This window comes from Bubalus kerabau, chromosome 22, assembly GCF_029407905.1.
Source record: "Bubalus kerabau isolate K-KA32 ecotype Philippines breed swamp buffalo chromosome 22, PCC_UOA_SB_1v2, whole genome shotgun sequence".
Classification (NCBI taxonomy): domain Eukaryota; kingdom Metazoa; phylum Chordata; class Mammalia; order Artiodactyla; family Bovidae; genus Bubalus; species Bubalus kerabau.
The window spans coordinates 36,276,870-36,292,630 of record NC_073645.1 but is presented as its reverse complement, the minus strand read 5'-3'; the positions used below and the strand labels follow the sequence as shown (position 1 = coordinate 36,292,630).

Sequence of the window (15,761 nt, the reverse complement as noted above, 5' to 3'; positions counted from 1 at the left end):
AGCCTCAACTCTGCAAGCCTGCCAGTGTCATAAAAGATGAAAAAGATGGGAAGATTGTTCCCTATTAAATGAGACTAGAGAGACCTGACAACCAAATGCAGCGAAGGATCCTTGATTGGATCCTAGATTTGAAAAAAAAAAAAAAAAAGTCCTGAAGGATATCATTGGGACTATCGGGAAATTTGAATATAGACCTAGGTTAGACAGTATTATTGTGTCAATGTTGAGTTTCTTGAGTGTGATAATGGAAGTGTGGTTTTATAGAAAATGCCTTTGTTCTAAGAAGGTCCTGAAGCAGGGAGTGGGATGGCTGCAGTTTAGTTGCAAAGGATTCAGCAAACCAACCAACTAACCAACCAACCAAAGCAAATGTGTGTACATAAAATCAGGACAGAAAACAACATGGCAAATGATCAGTGTTGCATCTGTCTGGGTGAACAATATTCACTGTATTATTCTTTCCACTTTTCTAGAGGTTTGACAAATTATAAAATAAAAAGTTGGGAAGGAGAAAGGATGCAGAGACAGAGGTCATTTGCTGCCTGGAGTGTGCCTGTTTTGGAGAGGTGAGAGCAGGTCGGCAGAGGAATGGCAGGCTCAGGGCTCAGGGTGTTTCTGGCCCTGGGGAGTGTCTGACGTTGATACCTTCGGGCTTGGGTGCCAGGTAGGTGCCAGAGAAGAGGAATGAGGGGACCCTGGAACAAATGTTACCTCCTCCTTCAATCTTATCCTCGTCACAGCCAGTCAACTCAGCCTTTATCCAGCCCTTTGTCTGTCTCTTCATCCCTCCATGAAGCTGTCTGGAGGCCAGGGCCTGTCCCTCTCTACTGGCCTTCATCCAGGCCTGCAGGACTTACGCCAGGCCAGATCCCCACATTTTAACTGGAAACTGGAGCCTGAGGGACAGCTGGGTGCTGCACTGCTCGTGGCCAGCAGGTGGCAGACGTGCCCTTCGCAGGAGTTGGAACCGGAGCTGGAGCTCAAATGGAAACTAAACAAAAAGAAAGCAGGACCTTCCCAAGCTGGGGGCCCTTCAGGCTCTGAGAGTCTGAAACAGCTGCCTCCCAGCTGTGCACCCTGGACTGATGTCAAGGGGTCCCAGGGGTCCGAAGCAGGCCCACTTATTTCGTGAATCACTGGATCCACCCACAGAAAAGAGGCTGTGGTGGAAACGTGGATACTGGCAGTCACAACACCAGGCTGGCCCAAACCAGAAAGCCCACAAGCATCGCCAGTTGTTTGCGCCATACACCTGGATCCTGTAGCTCACCTGGGTGATGGCAGGGCATGAGGACTGTGAATAGACAGCATCTACCTACTTTCATCCCTATAATCCATTCTGTTCCTACAGAGAGAGACAGGGAAAGGATAAAAATTCTTATTCCTGGGACTTGTAAATCCAAAGAGGAAGATCACTGGTGCAAAACAAGGAGAATGGGGACAACTATGATCTCAGTTCACATTTATTAATACCTGACAGTTGCCAAGGACTGTGCTAAATGTTTTATGTGCATTTTGTCCCTTTTATTGCACATAATCTTCGATAATTGGAGTACTATAATTATGTCCATTGCAGATGTTAAGTTACCAAAAGTAACTCAGCTGGTAAATGCTGGAGCCAGAGTAGAATGGAGCCAGTCTTATGCCAGAGCCATTGTGTGAGGGATGAGAGACCCACCGCATGCAAGTATGATAATGAAGGAAGTAGGAGAGCCTCCCAATCCTAAGAGAGGCAGGGCACTCTCTGGTGAAGAGATTGGGCCCCTGTCTTTGGAAAGTTTTTGCAGGTCCTACCCAGACTAGCTCAGGCCTGGCAGACACAGAAAGGGCCGCTAGGCTCCAGGGACATCCAGGGTAGGGACAAAAGTCAGCTGGAGCCTCAGCCAGTTCACTGTGACAAACACATTTCGGCACACATCTCCACCCAGATCAAAAGGCACACAAGCTACTGCCTGCTTCTTCCGTCATGTGTATCCCCAGTCTCACCATGGCTGAGTGCTCACAACTGCCCAACTCCTCTGAGAGGGCTAGGAATAGCTACTTCTGGCACGTGGGAAGGTAGACATTTTGCAGTAGATTCAGTGAGACCCCTTGAGATCCAACTGCTGGTCCATCTCTAATCAGGCTTTCACGATGGATCCATGCCTCAGGACTTTGGCCTTCCCCAGTTGGAAGGACTGATGCTGAAGCTGAAACTCCAATATTTTGGCCACCTAATGTGAAGAACTGAGTCATTGGAAAAGACCCCGATGCTGGGAAAGATTGAAGGCAGGAGGAGAAGGGGATGACAGAGGATAAGATGGTTGAATGGCATCACTGACTCAATGGACATGAATTTGAGCAAGCTCCGGGAGTTGGTGATGGACAGGGAAGCCTGGCGAGCTGCAGTCCACGGGGTCACAAAGAGACACGACTGAGTGACTGAACTGAACTGAACTAAACTGAGTTAGAAGCAAATTACTAGCAATGTTAACATCTCACCCCCTAACCCAGTCACCAGTGAGCATAATATGGTGTTTTCTAGACTAAGGATAGTTTTGGGGGGAAGGCGGCTGGGGGGAGGGGGGCACAGAGAGAGAGATCCTGTGACTTACAGCATAATCTTCTTGGGGGTGGAGGGCATTATGGTCTAATCTCTTCTGTCCTATCTTTAATCTAGTGATTATTTCAACACAGGCTCTTCCTCTACTTTTTACAATTCTAAACCTTCTAGAAAACAAAACAAAAAAGCAGAGACTAAAAGTCTGTGTTGATGGTCTCTAGGAATTAACTATTAGGACATTTTCTCAGAAGGCAGAATGCTAAAGAATGGATGTTTTTGAACTGTGCTGCTGGAGAAGACTCCTGAGAGTCCCTTAGATAGCAAGGAGATCAAACCAGTCAATCTTAAGGGAGATCAACCCTGAATATTCACTGGAAGGACTGATGCTGAAGCTGAAGCTCCAGTATTTTGGTCATCTGATGCGAAGAGCCAACTCCCTGAGAAGACCCTGATGCTGGGAAAGATCAAGGGCAGAAGGAGAGGGTGTCAGAGGATGAGATGGCTGGACAGCATCACTGGTGCCGTGAACATGAGCTTGGGCAAACTCCGGGAGATGGTGAGGGACAGGAGGCCTGGTGTGCTGCTCCACGGTGTCCCAAAGTCAGACTCAGCTGGGCCACTGAACAGCAAGAACAACAGCAATATGTTCTCAAAGGACTGGGAAGCAGTAGAGCAAAGAGCTGGGGCTAGACCTGACCTCCGGGGCTAGAACCTTGGCTTAGAATGAGCCAAGAGCGGAACAACCTTTCACCTGGTAGGTAAGATTGGAACTCATACCCCAGCCATCTCTTTCTCTTTGGATGGTCTTCCAAGCCCTGGTGGTAGACTAGATGTCACTACACACCAGGGAAGGATTTGCATTGCTCCTAAAGGCAGCTGGAGAGAACTGCATTGTGGCCATGTGAAGCTGCAGGGCTGGAAAGCGAGCCACGGGCAGGAGTGCACAACTCAGCAGGGCCTGTCCCCACTGCTGGACCAAGTGCTCAGTGTTGGGGTAAGAGGTGGAGGTGACAGAGGACAGGGGTTGCCAGTATTCCAGTCGCCATTCCAGTTGCTGCTTCCCTCATACCATCCATCTGCTCTGGCCCCTGCTGCAAACATAAGCTATGTCCTGAGATGAACAATTATGCAAAGCCTCAGCCATTTTTTAAAAATTGTAAAATATATGCACCATACCATTGTTTCATTTTAACCATTTTTAAGTATACCATTAAGTGGCATTAATTACATTCACAGTATTATGTAACCATCACCACTATCTATAGCCAAAACGTTTTCATCATTCCCAACATATAAACTCTGTATCCATTAAATAATAACTCTCGGGCTCCCCTGATGGTCCAGTGCTGAAGAATCCACCTTGAAATACATGGGACACTGGTTCCAGCCCTGGTCTGGGGAGATTCCACTTGCTTTGGCATAAATGGGCCCAGGGGCACAGCTACTGAAGCAGTTGCAGCTGTAGTCTGTGTTCTGCAACAAGAGAAGCCACCACAACGAGAAGCCCAAGTACTACAGCCAGAGAAGCCCCCAGTCGCCACAACTAGAGAAACCCCGTGCACAGCAACGAAGACCCAGCACAGCCAAAAATAAATTAATTAATTAAAAATTAAAAAATAACTCTCTTCCTTCCTCCTCCAAGCCCTCAGTAACCTTTATTGTACTTCGTCACTATGAATTTACCTACTCTAGGCACCTCATGTAAGTAGGCAATGGCACCCCACTCCAGTACTCTTGCCTGGAAAATCCCATGGACGGAGGAGCCTGGTAGGCTGCAGTCCATGGGGTTGCTAGGATTCGGACACAACTCAGCGACTTCACTTTCACTTTTCACTTTCATGCATTGGAGAAGGAAATGGCAACCCACTCCAGTGTTCTTGCCAGAGAATCCCAGGGACGGGGGAGCTTGGTGGGCTGCTGTCTATGGGGTCGCACAGAGTCAGACATGACTGAAGTGACTTAGCAGCAGCATGTAAGTAGAATCCTACAATATGTGTCTTTCTATGACTGGCTTTATGTCCACTATTCATGTTTTCAAGATTCATCCATGTTGTAGCATATATCAAATTTTTTTTCCTTTTTATAGCTAAATAGTATTCCATGGCATATCACAGTTTATCCATTCATCTGCTGATGGACACTTGGGTTGTGATATCCTTTGTCTATATGAATAAGGCTGCTACGAACATTGGTGTACATGTAGCCGTTTGAGTCCCTAGTTTCCATTCTTTGGGGTTGATATTAGAAGTGGAGTTGCTAGATCACGTTGTAATTCTATGTTTAACTTTTTAAGAAACCACCATGCTCTTCCACAGTGGCTGCACCATTTATTTCCACCAGCAATAAATGAGAGCTCTGATTTTTTCACATCCTCACCAATACTTGCTATTTTTCATTTTTAAAGGGTTCTAGGCATCCTGATAGGTGTGAAGTGGTGCCGCTCCATCCTTTGTGGTCAAAGGCAATCTCATCCTTGCTTTAGCACATGAACTATCCATCCATTGCACATGCGCACTGCTATCCGAGCAGTGGCTTCACTGTGGCTTTGCTTTCATCTGGAGCTGGAGGGAAGGAGGGAAGGTTCTAAGGGGAAAATTCGAGGCCAAAGGAGAAGCAGCATCCAGTGGTCCCTCTGGGTGGTCTCCTTCTTGGGAGACTGGGCAAAGCTGTTTATAGGACCACAGTGATGAGCCAAGAGGTGAAGAGGAGCTGGCCCAGACCCTTTACATGCAAAGGAGGAAGCTCAGGCCCAGTGGGATGACGCAGTCCTGTAAGGACACGAGGGGACTGGGCCGGGGAGGAAGGCAAGGCCGGATCCCTTCACTCTGAGGCAGTCACCTGTGCCCGACCCAGAGCCACCTACACCACCTCTGCTCAGTTAGCTGCAGACTGGACTGCACAGCATTTGCAATCGGTTGCTCTTCACATAAGCACTTGGTGAGAGATACTGGTGCAAATGGGTTATCGCAGGAGCTTGCAGGGAGGGGGCCGAAGGATCAGGCATGAGACCATCCAGTATAAGGAGGTTGGAGAAAAACACATTTCTGGATGCGATCATGCTCTTGGGAGCCCACTGAAATGGCAAATGAATGAACAAAAGAGTGGGTTGGCCTTGTGTCTGAGGCCCACCACATGGGCACGAGCCCCAATATTCCCCTCCTCTGCCAGTCAGTTCTCAGGAAAAGCCCAGGGCTTCCCAGGGAGGTGGACTTCCCTGGTGACTCAGATGATAAAGAATCCACCTGCAATGCAGAACTGTTTTTGATCCCTGGGTTGCGAAGATCCCCTGGAGAAGGGAATGGCAACCCACTCCAGTAATCTTGCCTGGAGAATTCCATGGACAGAGAAACTTGGCGGGCAGGCTATAGTCCACGGGGTCATAAAGAGTCAGTCGCAACTGAGCAACTGTCTCTCTCACTTTTTTCACTTTCCCAGGAAACTAACTTCCCACGAATGGGAACCAATTCCATCCCCGAAGCTGTCTTTATGTGTGTGCTTTCCCTGGTGTGGAATGTGAACTGCTGCTGGTATCCAAGTTGATTCGGGTGGTGCCTGGCCAGGGGAGACATCACATCAAAACAAAGCGTGAGAAAGCCATTTCCTTCTCAGTTTTACTGTAAGCTCTCCCAATCCCATAACAAAGACAGACTGGGGTGGTGCTGGTAAGTCCTTCTCCTCTAAAGTGAAGTATTAGTCACTCAGTCATGTCTGCCTCTTTGTGAGATCATGGACTGTAGCCCACCAGGCTCCTCTGTCCATGGGATTCTCCAGGCAAGAATACTGGAGTGGGTTGACATTTCCTTCTCCAGGGGGTCTTCCCAACCCAGGGATCGAACCCAGGTCTATCTCATTGCGGGTAGATTCTTTACCATCTGAGCCACTCTTCCTAATCTTCCCTCCCACCAAGGAGAAAGCAGAGTTCCGCGTGGAGTTTTAGAATGGCAGCTGCAGCCAGTTGGAATTCAATATCATTGTTTCCTTTTCTTTGATTTTCCAATTTATAGTAGTGACAGTTTCCTTTCAAAATAAATCTATTTAGGTTGACAGAAAGTATTAAGAAACTAGTCTTGGCTTTGGCAAAATTTCTGAAGATGGATTCATTCATGACTCAAGTTTTGAAAGCCCTGAGCTAACGGGCTAGCCATCTAGCAAGACTTGATCCCTCTCGTGTTGGAAAGAAAAGCTTCAGGGATTGTTGGAGAAGCTTCCAGGTGGGAGTGACTTTTCCTCCTGCCTGAAGCTGAAATCTGAGGCCACTGTCCCTCTGGACACGTTCCATTCCACATTGAAAGTCTCAGTCGTTTCAGGGTGGTGCCTGCCACAGCGACCTCTAACGCAGAGGTTATGAATTTGGGACCAGCATCAAGCCATCCTGGGTTTGAATCCCAGCTCTGTAACCTCACAGGGCAGCCATCTGTGCAGATTATTTAATTTCTTTAAAGCTTAGTTTGTTATCTGTAAAATGAGGATGACAACAGCCCTTACCTCATGGGGCTGTGGGGAAGTGATGCATGAGGTAATAAATATAAAACACACAATGTCTGACGTAGAGCAAGGACTTAATAAGCTTAATAAATACTTGCTACAGTGATTATCAGCCATTGTTGTCAATATGTTAAAAAAAATTTTTTTTTTTCAAAGTCAATATGTTAAAAAAATTTTTTTTTTTTCAAATTATGAAGTGATTGAGGAGAGCTCGCTCAGCACAAATTCTTCCTGGAATTTGTTCGTTGGGTCACAAGCACGTCACACCAGCCCCCTCCCCCCATTTTTCCTGGGATCTTTGCCAAGTCCTAAGCCAGGAAACCTTGTTATATTAATTATGAAGAAAAAGCATGTTTTATTTAAAATCCCGGCTGCCGAATATTCTGCCATGCTGTTTCTTTCTCTGTGACAGCAGAGTTGCTTTTGCATTTAGGAAACTCTAAAGAATTGAAAATATAAATATATCTGTGACTACACACACATTCGATTTCCTGCGACCTGATTTCCCTAAATAACAGCGTACACTACCAGAGCTAATGAGTTGGACTTGTGCTTAGGATCAGGGTTTTTTATATCTATAGGTACATGCAGTGCAAATCAGTACTTATCTTTTCCATAAGACTTTGAATGGGTTACACAGCATGAAGGAGGGATGTCTCCTATGCCTGAAAGAGACTCTGACATTCTGGAGCATTGAGGCTTTGAAAAGGGCGGTTTGTGTCTTCTTGTCAAAGCCCTTGTTTGGTCCTGGGGGCCATGCGGTTATGGATTCTTGAATTAATCAGACAAGGAGCCCTGTAACTTGACCACCCAAAATTGACTCTAATATTTCGGCATCCACAGTGTTTTTGAACAATAATCAGACAAGCATGCTCTCTGTGTTTCTTTCCTTGTTTGTCTCTCTCTTTCCAAGGTAGAACTGGACAGGTAATGTACACCCATCGAACAGAGACAGTGTCAAAAACAGAGCATGCTGGGACCTGGGGGACCTGGGGTCTTCAGTTTCTAATACCAGAAGCAGTAGTTCCTTGTCCCCTCTGTGTCATATAAGAATGGAAGCCTGTGTTAACAGAATGTCTGATTTTCAGGAAAAGCTGGGGTCTGTATTATTATGAGGTGTCCTGATTCTCAAATGTCACCAGCAATTGAAAGGACATGAAAACACTCTTCAGGTTGAACTTTTACCTGACAAACAAAACATGGGCTGTGAGCAACATGTATCCCAAGCCACAAATTTACAACCTCTTGTCTGTGCAGATATTTTTGTGACTCTCTACCTAGGAGGATTCTGGAGCCCTAGAGTTCTTGAGTTTAAATTCTATAGGGTTTAAAAAGCTAAGAAATGGGAGCAAACATGCATTTTAATTGCAAGGCCCCCTGTTGAGGATGAGCTGAGATAAACAGGGCAAGCCTGACAAGCCTTGTCCTCTAGCTTCTGACCCTGGAAGAAGTCAAATTGCATTACAGCTGAGCCCAGGAGCACCCCAAGTCACCCTCAGAACCGCAGCAGGAAAAGACGTCAAAGCCCTAGGGACAGGGCACATAGCCAGGCAAACCTCCTGTGATGGGTGAGGAGTCACAGAGCTGCATCTCAATTCTGGCTGGGAAGTTAGGTCACCATCTGTGGGCTTGCTTCTCCTTCAGAAAATGGGAATAACAATACGAGATGTCCTGGGGATTTTGTTGTTTAGTCGCTAAGTTGTGTCCAACTCTTTTGCACCCCCGTGGACTGTAGCCCGCCAGGCTCCTCTGTCCATGGAATTTCCCAGGCAAGAATACTGGAGTGGGTTGCCATTTCCTACTCCAGACAATCTTCCCGACCCAGGGATTGAACCTGATTCTCCTGCATTGGCAGGCATTCTGCACCACTGAGCCACCAGGGAAGCCCCTGTGCTGGGGACAGGTGTTCAACCCTGACAGGTAAGGAAAAAACAAATCTAGACCAGACCAGGAAGGCATTATGAAGGATTCCCTGGAATCTATGGCAATATTTGACCACGCTTTATTGGGATCATGATACCTGAATATAAACCTAAGTTGCAGATGAGCCCACAGAGAAGTCATCATAATGTTTGTGGTATGATCTGAATGCATAGGCGGATTTCTGGGCATCTCTCCAGTGGGCAGCAATGGGAGACCTGTGACTGCTTTTGTTTAAACTTTCAGAGGCACAAGGAATCTGTGCCTGACGCTTGACCCAGCAATGGGCCCCTGGTCTAAAAGCCCCCCATCCCTATAGGAAGGATCATACCCCTAAGGCCATATGTTGTTGTTTAGTCGCCAAGTCATGTCTGGCTCTTTGTGTGTGTGTGTGTGTGTGTGTGTGTGTGTTTTGTGTCTGACTCTTTTGCAACCTCATGGCTGTAGCCTCGCCATGTTCCTCTGTCTATGGGATTTCCCATGCAAGAATACCGGAGTAGATTGCCATTCCCTTCTCCAGGGGATCTTCCTGACCCAGGGGACGAACCCAGGTCTCCTGCATTGCAGGCAGATTCTTTACCATCCGAATCACCAGGGAAGCCCCCCTAAAATTAGTTACTCAGTTGTGTCTGACTCTTTGTGACCTCTTGGACTATAGCCCACCAGGCTCCTCTGTCCAAGGAATTCTCCAGGCAAGAATACTGGAGGCTGTATGGACCAAAGAAATCTCATCCTCAGCCAGGGCCCCAGGCAAGAGACCTTATCCAGACAGATGGACACCAGCCATAGTCTGAGACTCAGCTCTGCCACCTCCTAGTTTGAGAACACGTTCCTCAGTTTCCTGCTCAGCAAAGTGGAAGCAATAATGGTACTTCTTTCTTTTCTTTTTAAACATTTTACTTTGTGTTGGAGTGTAGCTGATTAACAATGCTGTGATAGTTTCAGGTGGACAGCCAAGAGACTCAGCCAAGCATGTACATGTACCCATCCCCCCACATTCCCCTCCCGTCCAGTCTGCCACATATCATTGAGCAGAGTTCCCTGTGCTATACAGTAGGGACTTGGTTATCCATTTTAAATATAGTGGTGTGTACATGTCCATCCCAAACTCCCTAACTATCCCTTCTCCCCATTCTCCCCCCTGGCAACCATAAGTTCATATTCTAAGTCTGTGAGCCTATTGCTGTTTGGTAAAAAATTTATTTGTATCATTTCTTTTTAGATTCCACTTATAAAAGCTGTAACATGCTATTTATCCTTCTCTGTTTGACTTATTTCACTCAGTATGAAAATCTCTAGGTCTATCCATGTTGCTGCAAATGGCATTATTTTGTTTTTTCTTCTGGAGAACTCAAAAACCAATGCCTCAAAAGCACGCGCACGGCACACAGGATTTCTCATTAAATGGCAGTTTGTTATTACTACCTACATTGGGGCAGGAGAAGCCACCCTGTTCATCTGGCTATGTGGTTCCTTCCTTCCTGGTGATGTCTCAAGCTCTCTAAACATCTGAGTGAGTTGGCCACTTTCCCCTGTATCTCTGTGTATTGGCCTATGGAATGCAAGCCACTCTCCCAGTCACCTGTCTGGCATGCATCTGGAGTAAGAAAACATTCCAAAGCCCTGAATCCTCTCTTTGGAATTGACTAAGCTCGTTGCCTAAAGGCTAGTTCTCATATTTTCTCTTTTATCCATTATTGACTTACAATTTCATTGCTAACCCTAAAAATTCACTAGGGCTTGCAAAATAAGAATTTGGGGAGACTGTTATCTTTTGCTGAACTTCAAACAGACAGCATCCACTCTCTTCCTTGCCTGCAAATTTTAGGATTTAATTTCTTCTGAGTAGTACTTTCCCTGGACCCTTTGTGAGTCTGATAATTTCCATCGCTTTTTTCTAGACCTGTGCTATTTCTGTAGGGTCTTAGCCTCAGACATTCAATAGCAATCAGTGATGTAGAGGGTTTGATACCGACTGATCATTGCACCCACACCACACACACACACACATACACAAGTTATCATTGGGAAAGAAAATTCTTTCCAAGATGAGTCATTAGCAGCTTAATATGGTACTAAGGTAGGTGTCCATGTACAGTTTACGAAAAGGGGAGGAGAAGCTGCTGTTTTTAAGGCATGCTAATCAGAAAGCCTAGAATCTAATCTGCTTCCTGCAGGAAAAGCTCTATGGAGTGAAATTGGAAATAAAATGCAAAGGTATTTAATATGATGACTGTTATTTCAGTTCTCATCCGTTTCTTGTACGTTACTCACCACCCCTCTCCACCCTAACAAAGGTGAGCCTTCTTTGATTTTTATAAAGAATTCGTGTTCACTTTGGAAATTTCAAGGGAAAAGAGCTCACATTTATTGAATGTGAGCATGCATTGCCCCGTTTAATCAGTCACGACCCTCCCCAAATCTGGGGGAGATTATCAGTTGATTTGCAGTAGAGGAAACTGAGGTTCACAGAGATGATGTTATTTGCACAAGGTTCCACACCCAGAATGTGGCGAAGCTGAGATTCAAACCCTGGCTCCCACACTCCCACCTCAGACCACCTCCAGCATGGAACTTGAGAGGTGTGAGGTCTGGTGAGGACCCCTCTCATATGCCCACAGAGACCCAGCTAACAGTCTTGGACTACCAGGGCACGAAACAGGAGCAGATGTCTTGAGATGACATTAGCAGGACTAATGTCTTGAGTCCTCCATGTGAGACCCCCTGATGTCACTTTCCTTCTCCACACACCACGACCTCCTGGGCCCCTGCTCACCTCTGTGCCCTGTTAACTACAGCCATACTCACAGGCTGATGCAAGAAAAAGTCCTGCTTGCGAAGCTTCTCTCCAAACTCCATCCACCTAAGTAAAGCTGTTGCCAGCAAGATTCTCCTCTAGGGTCAAAGTAGGGGGATTCTTACCTTATTGTCCCCCAAAGAAGCTGGAGAACTGGGTATGCGTGTCAGCATGTACAGAGAAAGAGTTGGTAGCTTTCAGAGGCTTCCCAAAGGGATCTCTGGGTTCATATCAGACAAAACATGCTGCCTTAGTGGATTTTTTGGCTCCGATTCCCTTAGTTGGAAGTTGTTCATGGAGACTGCTCCAAGATGACTCAAGTCAATTGCATGGCTTCATGGAACTGGCCACTTAATAGCAACCAACATGAAAGACCCACATTAGCGCTTGAAATCAGGACATATTCGACCTGGCAACACCAGTCTTTCACAACTAAAGTTTCTCATTGCTCCTGGCCCAGTGGGTTTGGTCTTCCTAATAACCTCAGAGCCTCTCAACACCAGATATTTGAAAAGAACACTTACCCCAAAGGCTGTCTTTCCCGCCAGAATCATTAACAGCAGAACATGGAGATCAGACATTCTGGCAAACATCTTTGTAGTTTAAGAACTCTTGTTTTGCTCTAAATACAACTTCTTTTGTTGTCTCTGTCTTTGGGGGGGAGGGGGGAATGTCAGTCTCCCAGGATTCAGGAACAAATGAAGAGGATGCAAATTATTAACTAGGCATCAAATACTGTTTAATGTTTAATGTTTTGCAAACCAACTATCTTGATTAAACAAATGGTAACTTTGGGGCTGGGCTGAGTCATGGAGTTGGTTTCTTTTCTGGAGAGAACGTCTCCAAAGAAAGCAGCAGAGATAAAGTGCCCCTGGCTCCTGGGGGTGGGGGCGGGATTGCCAAGGGTTCAGTGCAGAAGGCCCCACAGTTCACTAGCATCTTGGTTGCAGGATAAAAGCCTGGCCAGAGTGAGGCTCCTGCCACAGGCCTCTGACATTGCTGACTCGATCAGAATGTTAATAGAAATCTGATTCATCAAATTGCTAACAGAATTAAGGCATGGATAGGCTCCTAATAACATCACGCTTTATATTCATGAAAGATAAATTAAAGGATGCAAAGCTGCTATTGACAAACATTGATTCTAGGCCCTTTGAAGCATTGCCCACGATTGCTTGTTGGCTTCAAAGTTTTCTTTTAAATTTCATTACATAAGGCTTTAACTTTTTAATTATTTTTTTTCCCTTTCATTAGAGTCTTTCTTTGATCTAGAGAGGGGGAAAAGTGCCCACGGTGCTCATATCTGGGGCCAATTGTTTCTTACAGTCTTTTTTACCTACACTGATTGCAGGTAGTGCTATAAAAGCAACAGTTGCCTATGAAGCGTGGGTGCTCATGGATACAATTGATCTCTTTAGTAGGCATCATTGTGAGCTTCTGTAAACACCTAGCTGCCCACAATAATCTATGCAAGGGCTCCAGGAATCCTCTCATCTGAGTCCTAAATCCAGGGTCTAAAATCCTGCTGATGACCAAGGCAGGTGCTCACCTGGCTCACCTGTTCGCCCATCTGCCATCCCTACTTGAACATGCACTTAGACTCCTGTGTGGCTGCTTCCACCTTCAGAAGCTAGGTTGCTGGTCATGGAGGGCCCCACACGTAGTAGCCCAGGAGAAGACCAAAGTCAGTGCCCCAGTCGCCAGAAAGATGGTCCTTGAAGAACAAACCATCGAAAAAGAGCAAACCACCAGAAAGACGGTCCTTGAAGAGTAAACCATCAAAAAAGAGCAAATTACAAAAAAAGACAAACCATAATTTGTCTTCTGTTCACTTATTTTTTCTCCACTCTGCTTTAGGCAGACAGCAATTCATTCCTGGTCAACATTCATCGAATCCCTATAAGACAAGCACAGTTTCCTGGGAAAGATCTCTAATCTTCCCTTATTCGTCCCCAATCTCACTTGCTCACTCAGTTGTGTCTAACTTTTTGATCCTATGGGCTGTAGCCCACTGCGGCTCCTTTGCCCATGAAATTTCCAGGCAAGAATACTGGAGTGGGCTGCCGTTTCCTACTCCAGATGATCTTCCTGACCCACAGATTGAACCGTGTCTCCAGAGTCTGCTGCATTGCAGGCAGATTTTTTACTGCTAAGCCACTGGGGAAGCCCCAGCCTTATTCCACTCCTAACTCTCATCCTGACTCTAATGCTGATCACTCTTTAGCAGATTCATTTAGGTACCCATCTAGTTAATCCAACTTTCCAATTTCAGCCCAAACATTACTTCTTTTAAAAAATTTTTATTATTTTTTTCTACCTAATTTTACTTATTTATTTTTGGCTGTCCTGGGTCTTCGTTGATTTATGCGAGTTTTCTCTAGTTGCAGTGAGCAGGGGCTACTGTTTGTAATGGTGTGCCAGCTTTTCATTGTGGTGGCTTCTCTTGTTTCGGAGCACAGATTCTAGACACTTAGGGCTTCAGTATTTGCAGCATGGGGGCTCAGTCATTGTGGCACATGGGTTTTGTTGCTCTGCAGTGGAATCCTCCTGAATCAGGGAACAAACCTGTGTCCCCTGCACCGCCAGGAGGATTCTTATCTACTGTGCCACCAGGGCTGTCCCAAACATTATTTCCTCAAAAGCCCTACATGAGTTTTTCTTTCACAACACTTATCAAAGCTGCAATTACATACCTATATCACTCTTCCATTAATATTTGTTTCCCTACCGCCCCCACTGGACTGAAAACTCGTGTGGTAGGCACTCTGTTTTATTCATCATTGGATTCTTGGTGGGGATGCCTGGCACTTGCCTGGCTCATGATGGGCATTCAGTAGATGCACCATGAATGAATGAGGAAAGGAATAACCACTTTCTTACAGTGGTTAAGTGACAGCTGGATACTTTTTAACCCAGTCTCCATAGATAGCATAGACAACTCAATGTGAAAAGGAAAGCTGGGTATGAAAAAAAAAGCCAACGCATTGGTACACTTGTAAACATCCTTCAGTTTATTCATGGACACAACATGAATATTTATTGGTTACCTAGTGATGATCTGCTGTGAGCAAGCGTTGGCCACACCGGGACAGAAGAGTCGGACATGAACTTTGCTCTTAAGGAAGTTTCTTGCTGGTTAAGGGAGAGTTAGGCAGACCGTGAAAGGGTAAGCAAGTTAATTTTAATAAGTGGAAGAAAAGAATAAGTCTAGAAAAGAATGAAACAAGGTGATCGGACAGAAATCTTTGTGAGTGGGAGTCTTCCATAGACTGTGAGGTGGCGATGGTAGTGACGGGGCTAAGTGGGGTGTAGACAGCGTTCCTGGTTATCTGGTCATGGAGCACGGGTCAAAGAGGCAGTGTGCACAAAGAGGCTGCTGCTTTCCAGACTCAGAGCTGGAGCCTTCGTAGTATCAGCTCAGACTGTAAAAGGCGGAAATGGAAATTTCAGACAAGTCAAATCACTGAATCACCCACGTGACATACGCTTTTCTTTTAACCTCCACAGCCTCATGTGAACTAGCGACCTTCTGACTTTGTGGAGAGATTCCAAGAAAACAAACCAGAAGCTTCTCTTCCTGTGTCAACAGGAAGTGACCTGGTGAGTCTGTGGTTCACCTTTATTAACAGAATCTGGATTCATTTCCCTGACATGTTCTCTTCCTTTTATCTCAAGCAAAAAGTGAACAATTGTGCTCTTTGTGTAATAACCGCAGGCCTCCCACATATTGTCTCAGTTCCCTAAAGTTTTGTTATCACAACAGTGTGAAACCGAATAAACTTCTGCTTGTAGCCCTGAAAGGGAGAATTTCTAAAAGATGCTTAATCCTTTTAATTTGGTGGGACAAAAGGACTAGTTTATCATGTGATATGGCTTTATCGGGGGAGTTGAATCAAACCTATCTGGGATCTCTGTTTTTTAAGTCCAAACACATGAGACTTCACCTCTCATCCTGGCGGAGGTTTCGGATGTGATCAAGTCAATCTATTCTCTAGCGCTCTGGGTGCTGTTTTCTCA

At 45.8% G+C, this 15,761-nt stretch overlaps 1 protein-coding gene across 1 annotated transcript in view; it reads right to left on the bottom strand.

Moving 5' to 3' along the window:
* Positions 1-12,337, bottom strand: part of HABP2 (hyaluronan binding protein 2) — a 34,184-nt gene extending 21,847 nt beyond the window's left edge. The window contains exon 1 of the mRNA XM_055560611.1: positions 12,269-12,337. Within this exon, the coding sequence (XP_055416586.1) occupies positions 12,269-12,337 (69 nt within the window). The remainder of the gene's footprint in view (positions 1-12,268) is intronic.
* Positions 12,338-15,761: the final 3,424 nt, after the last annotated feature.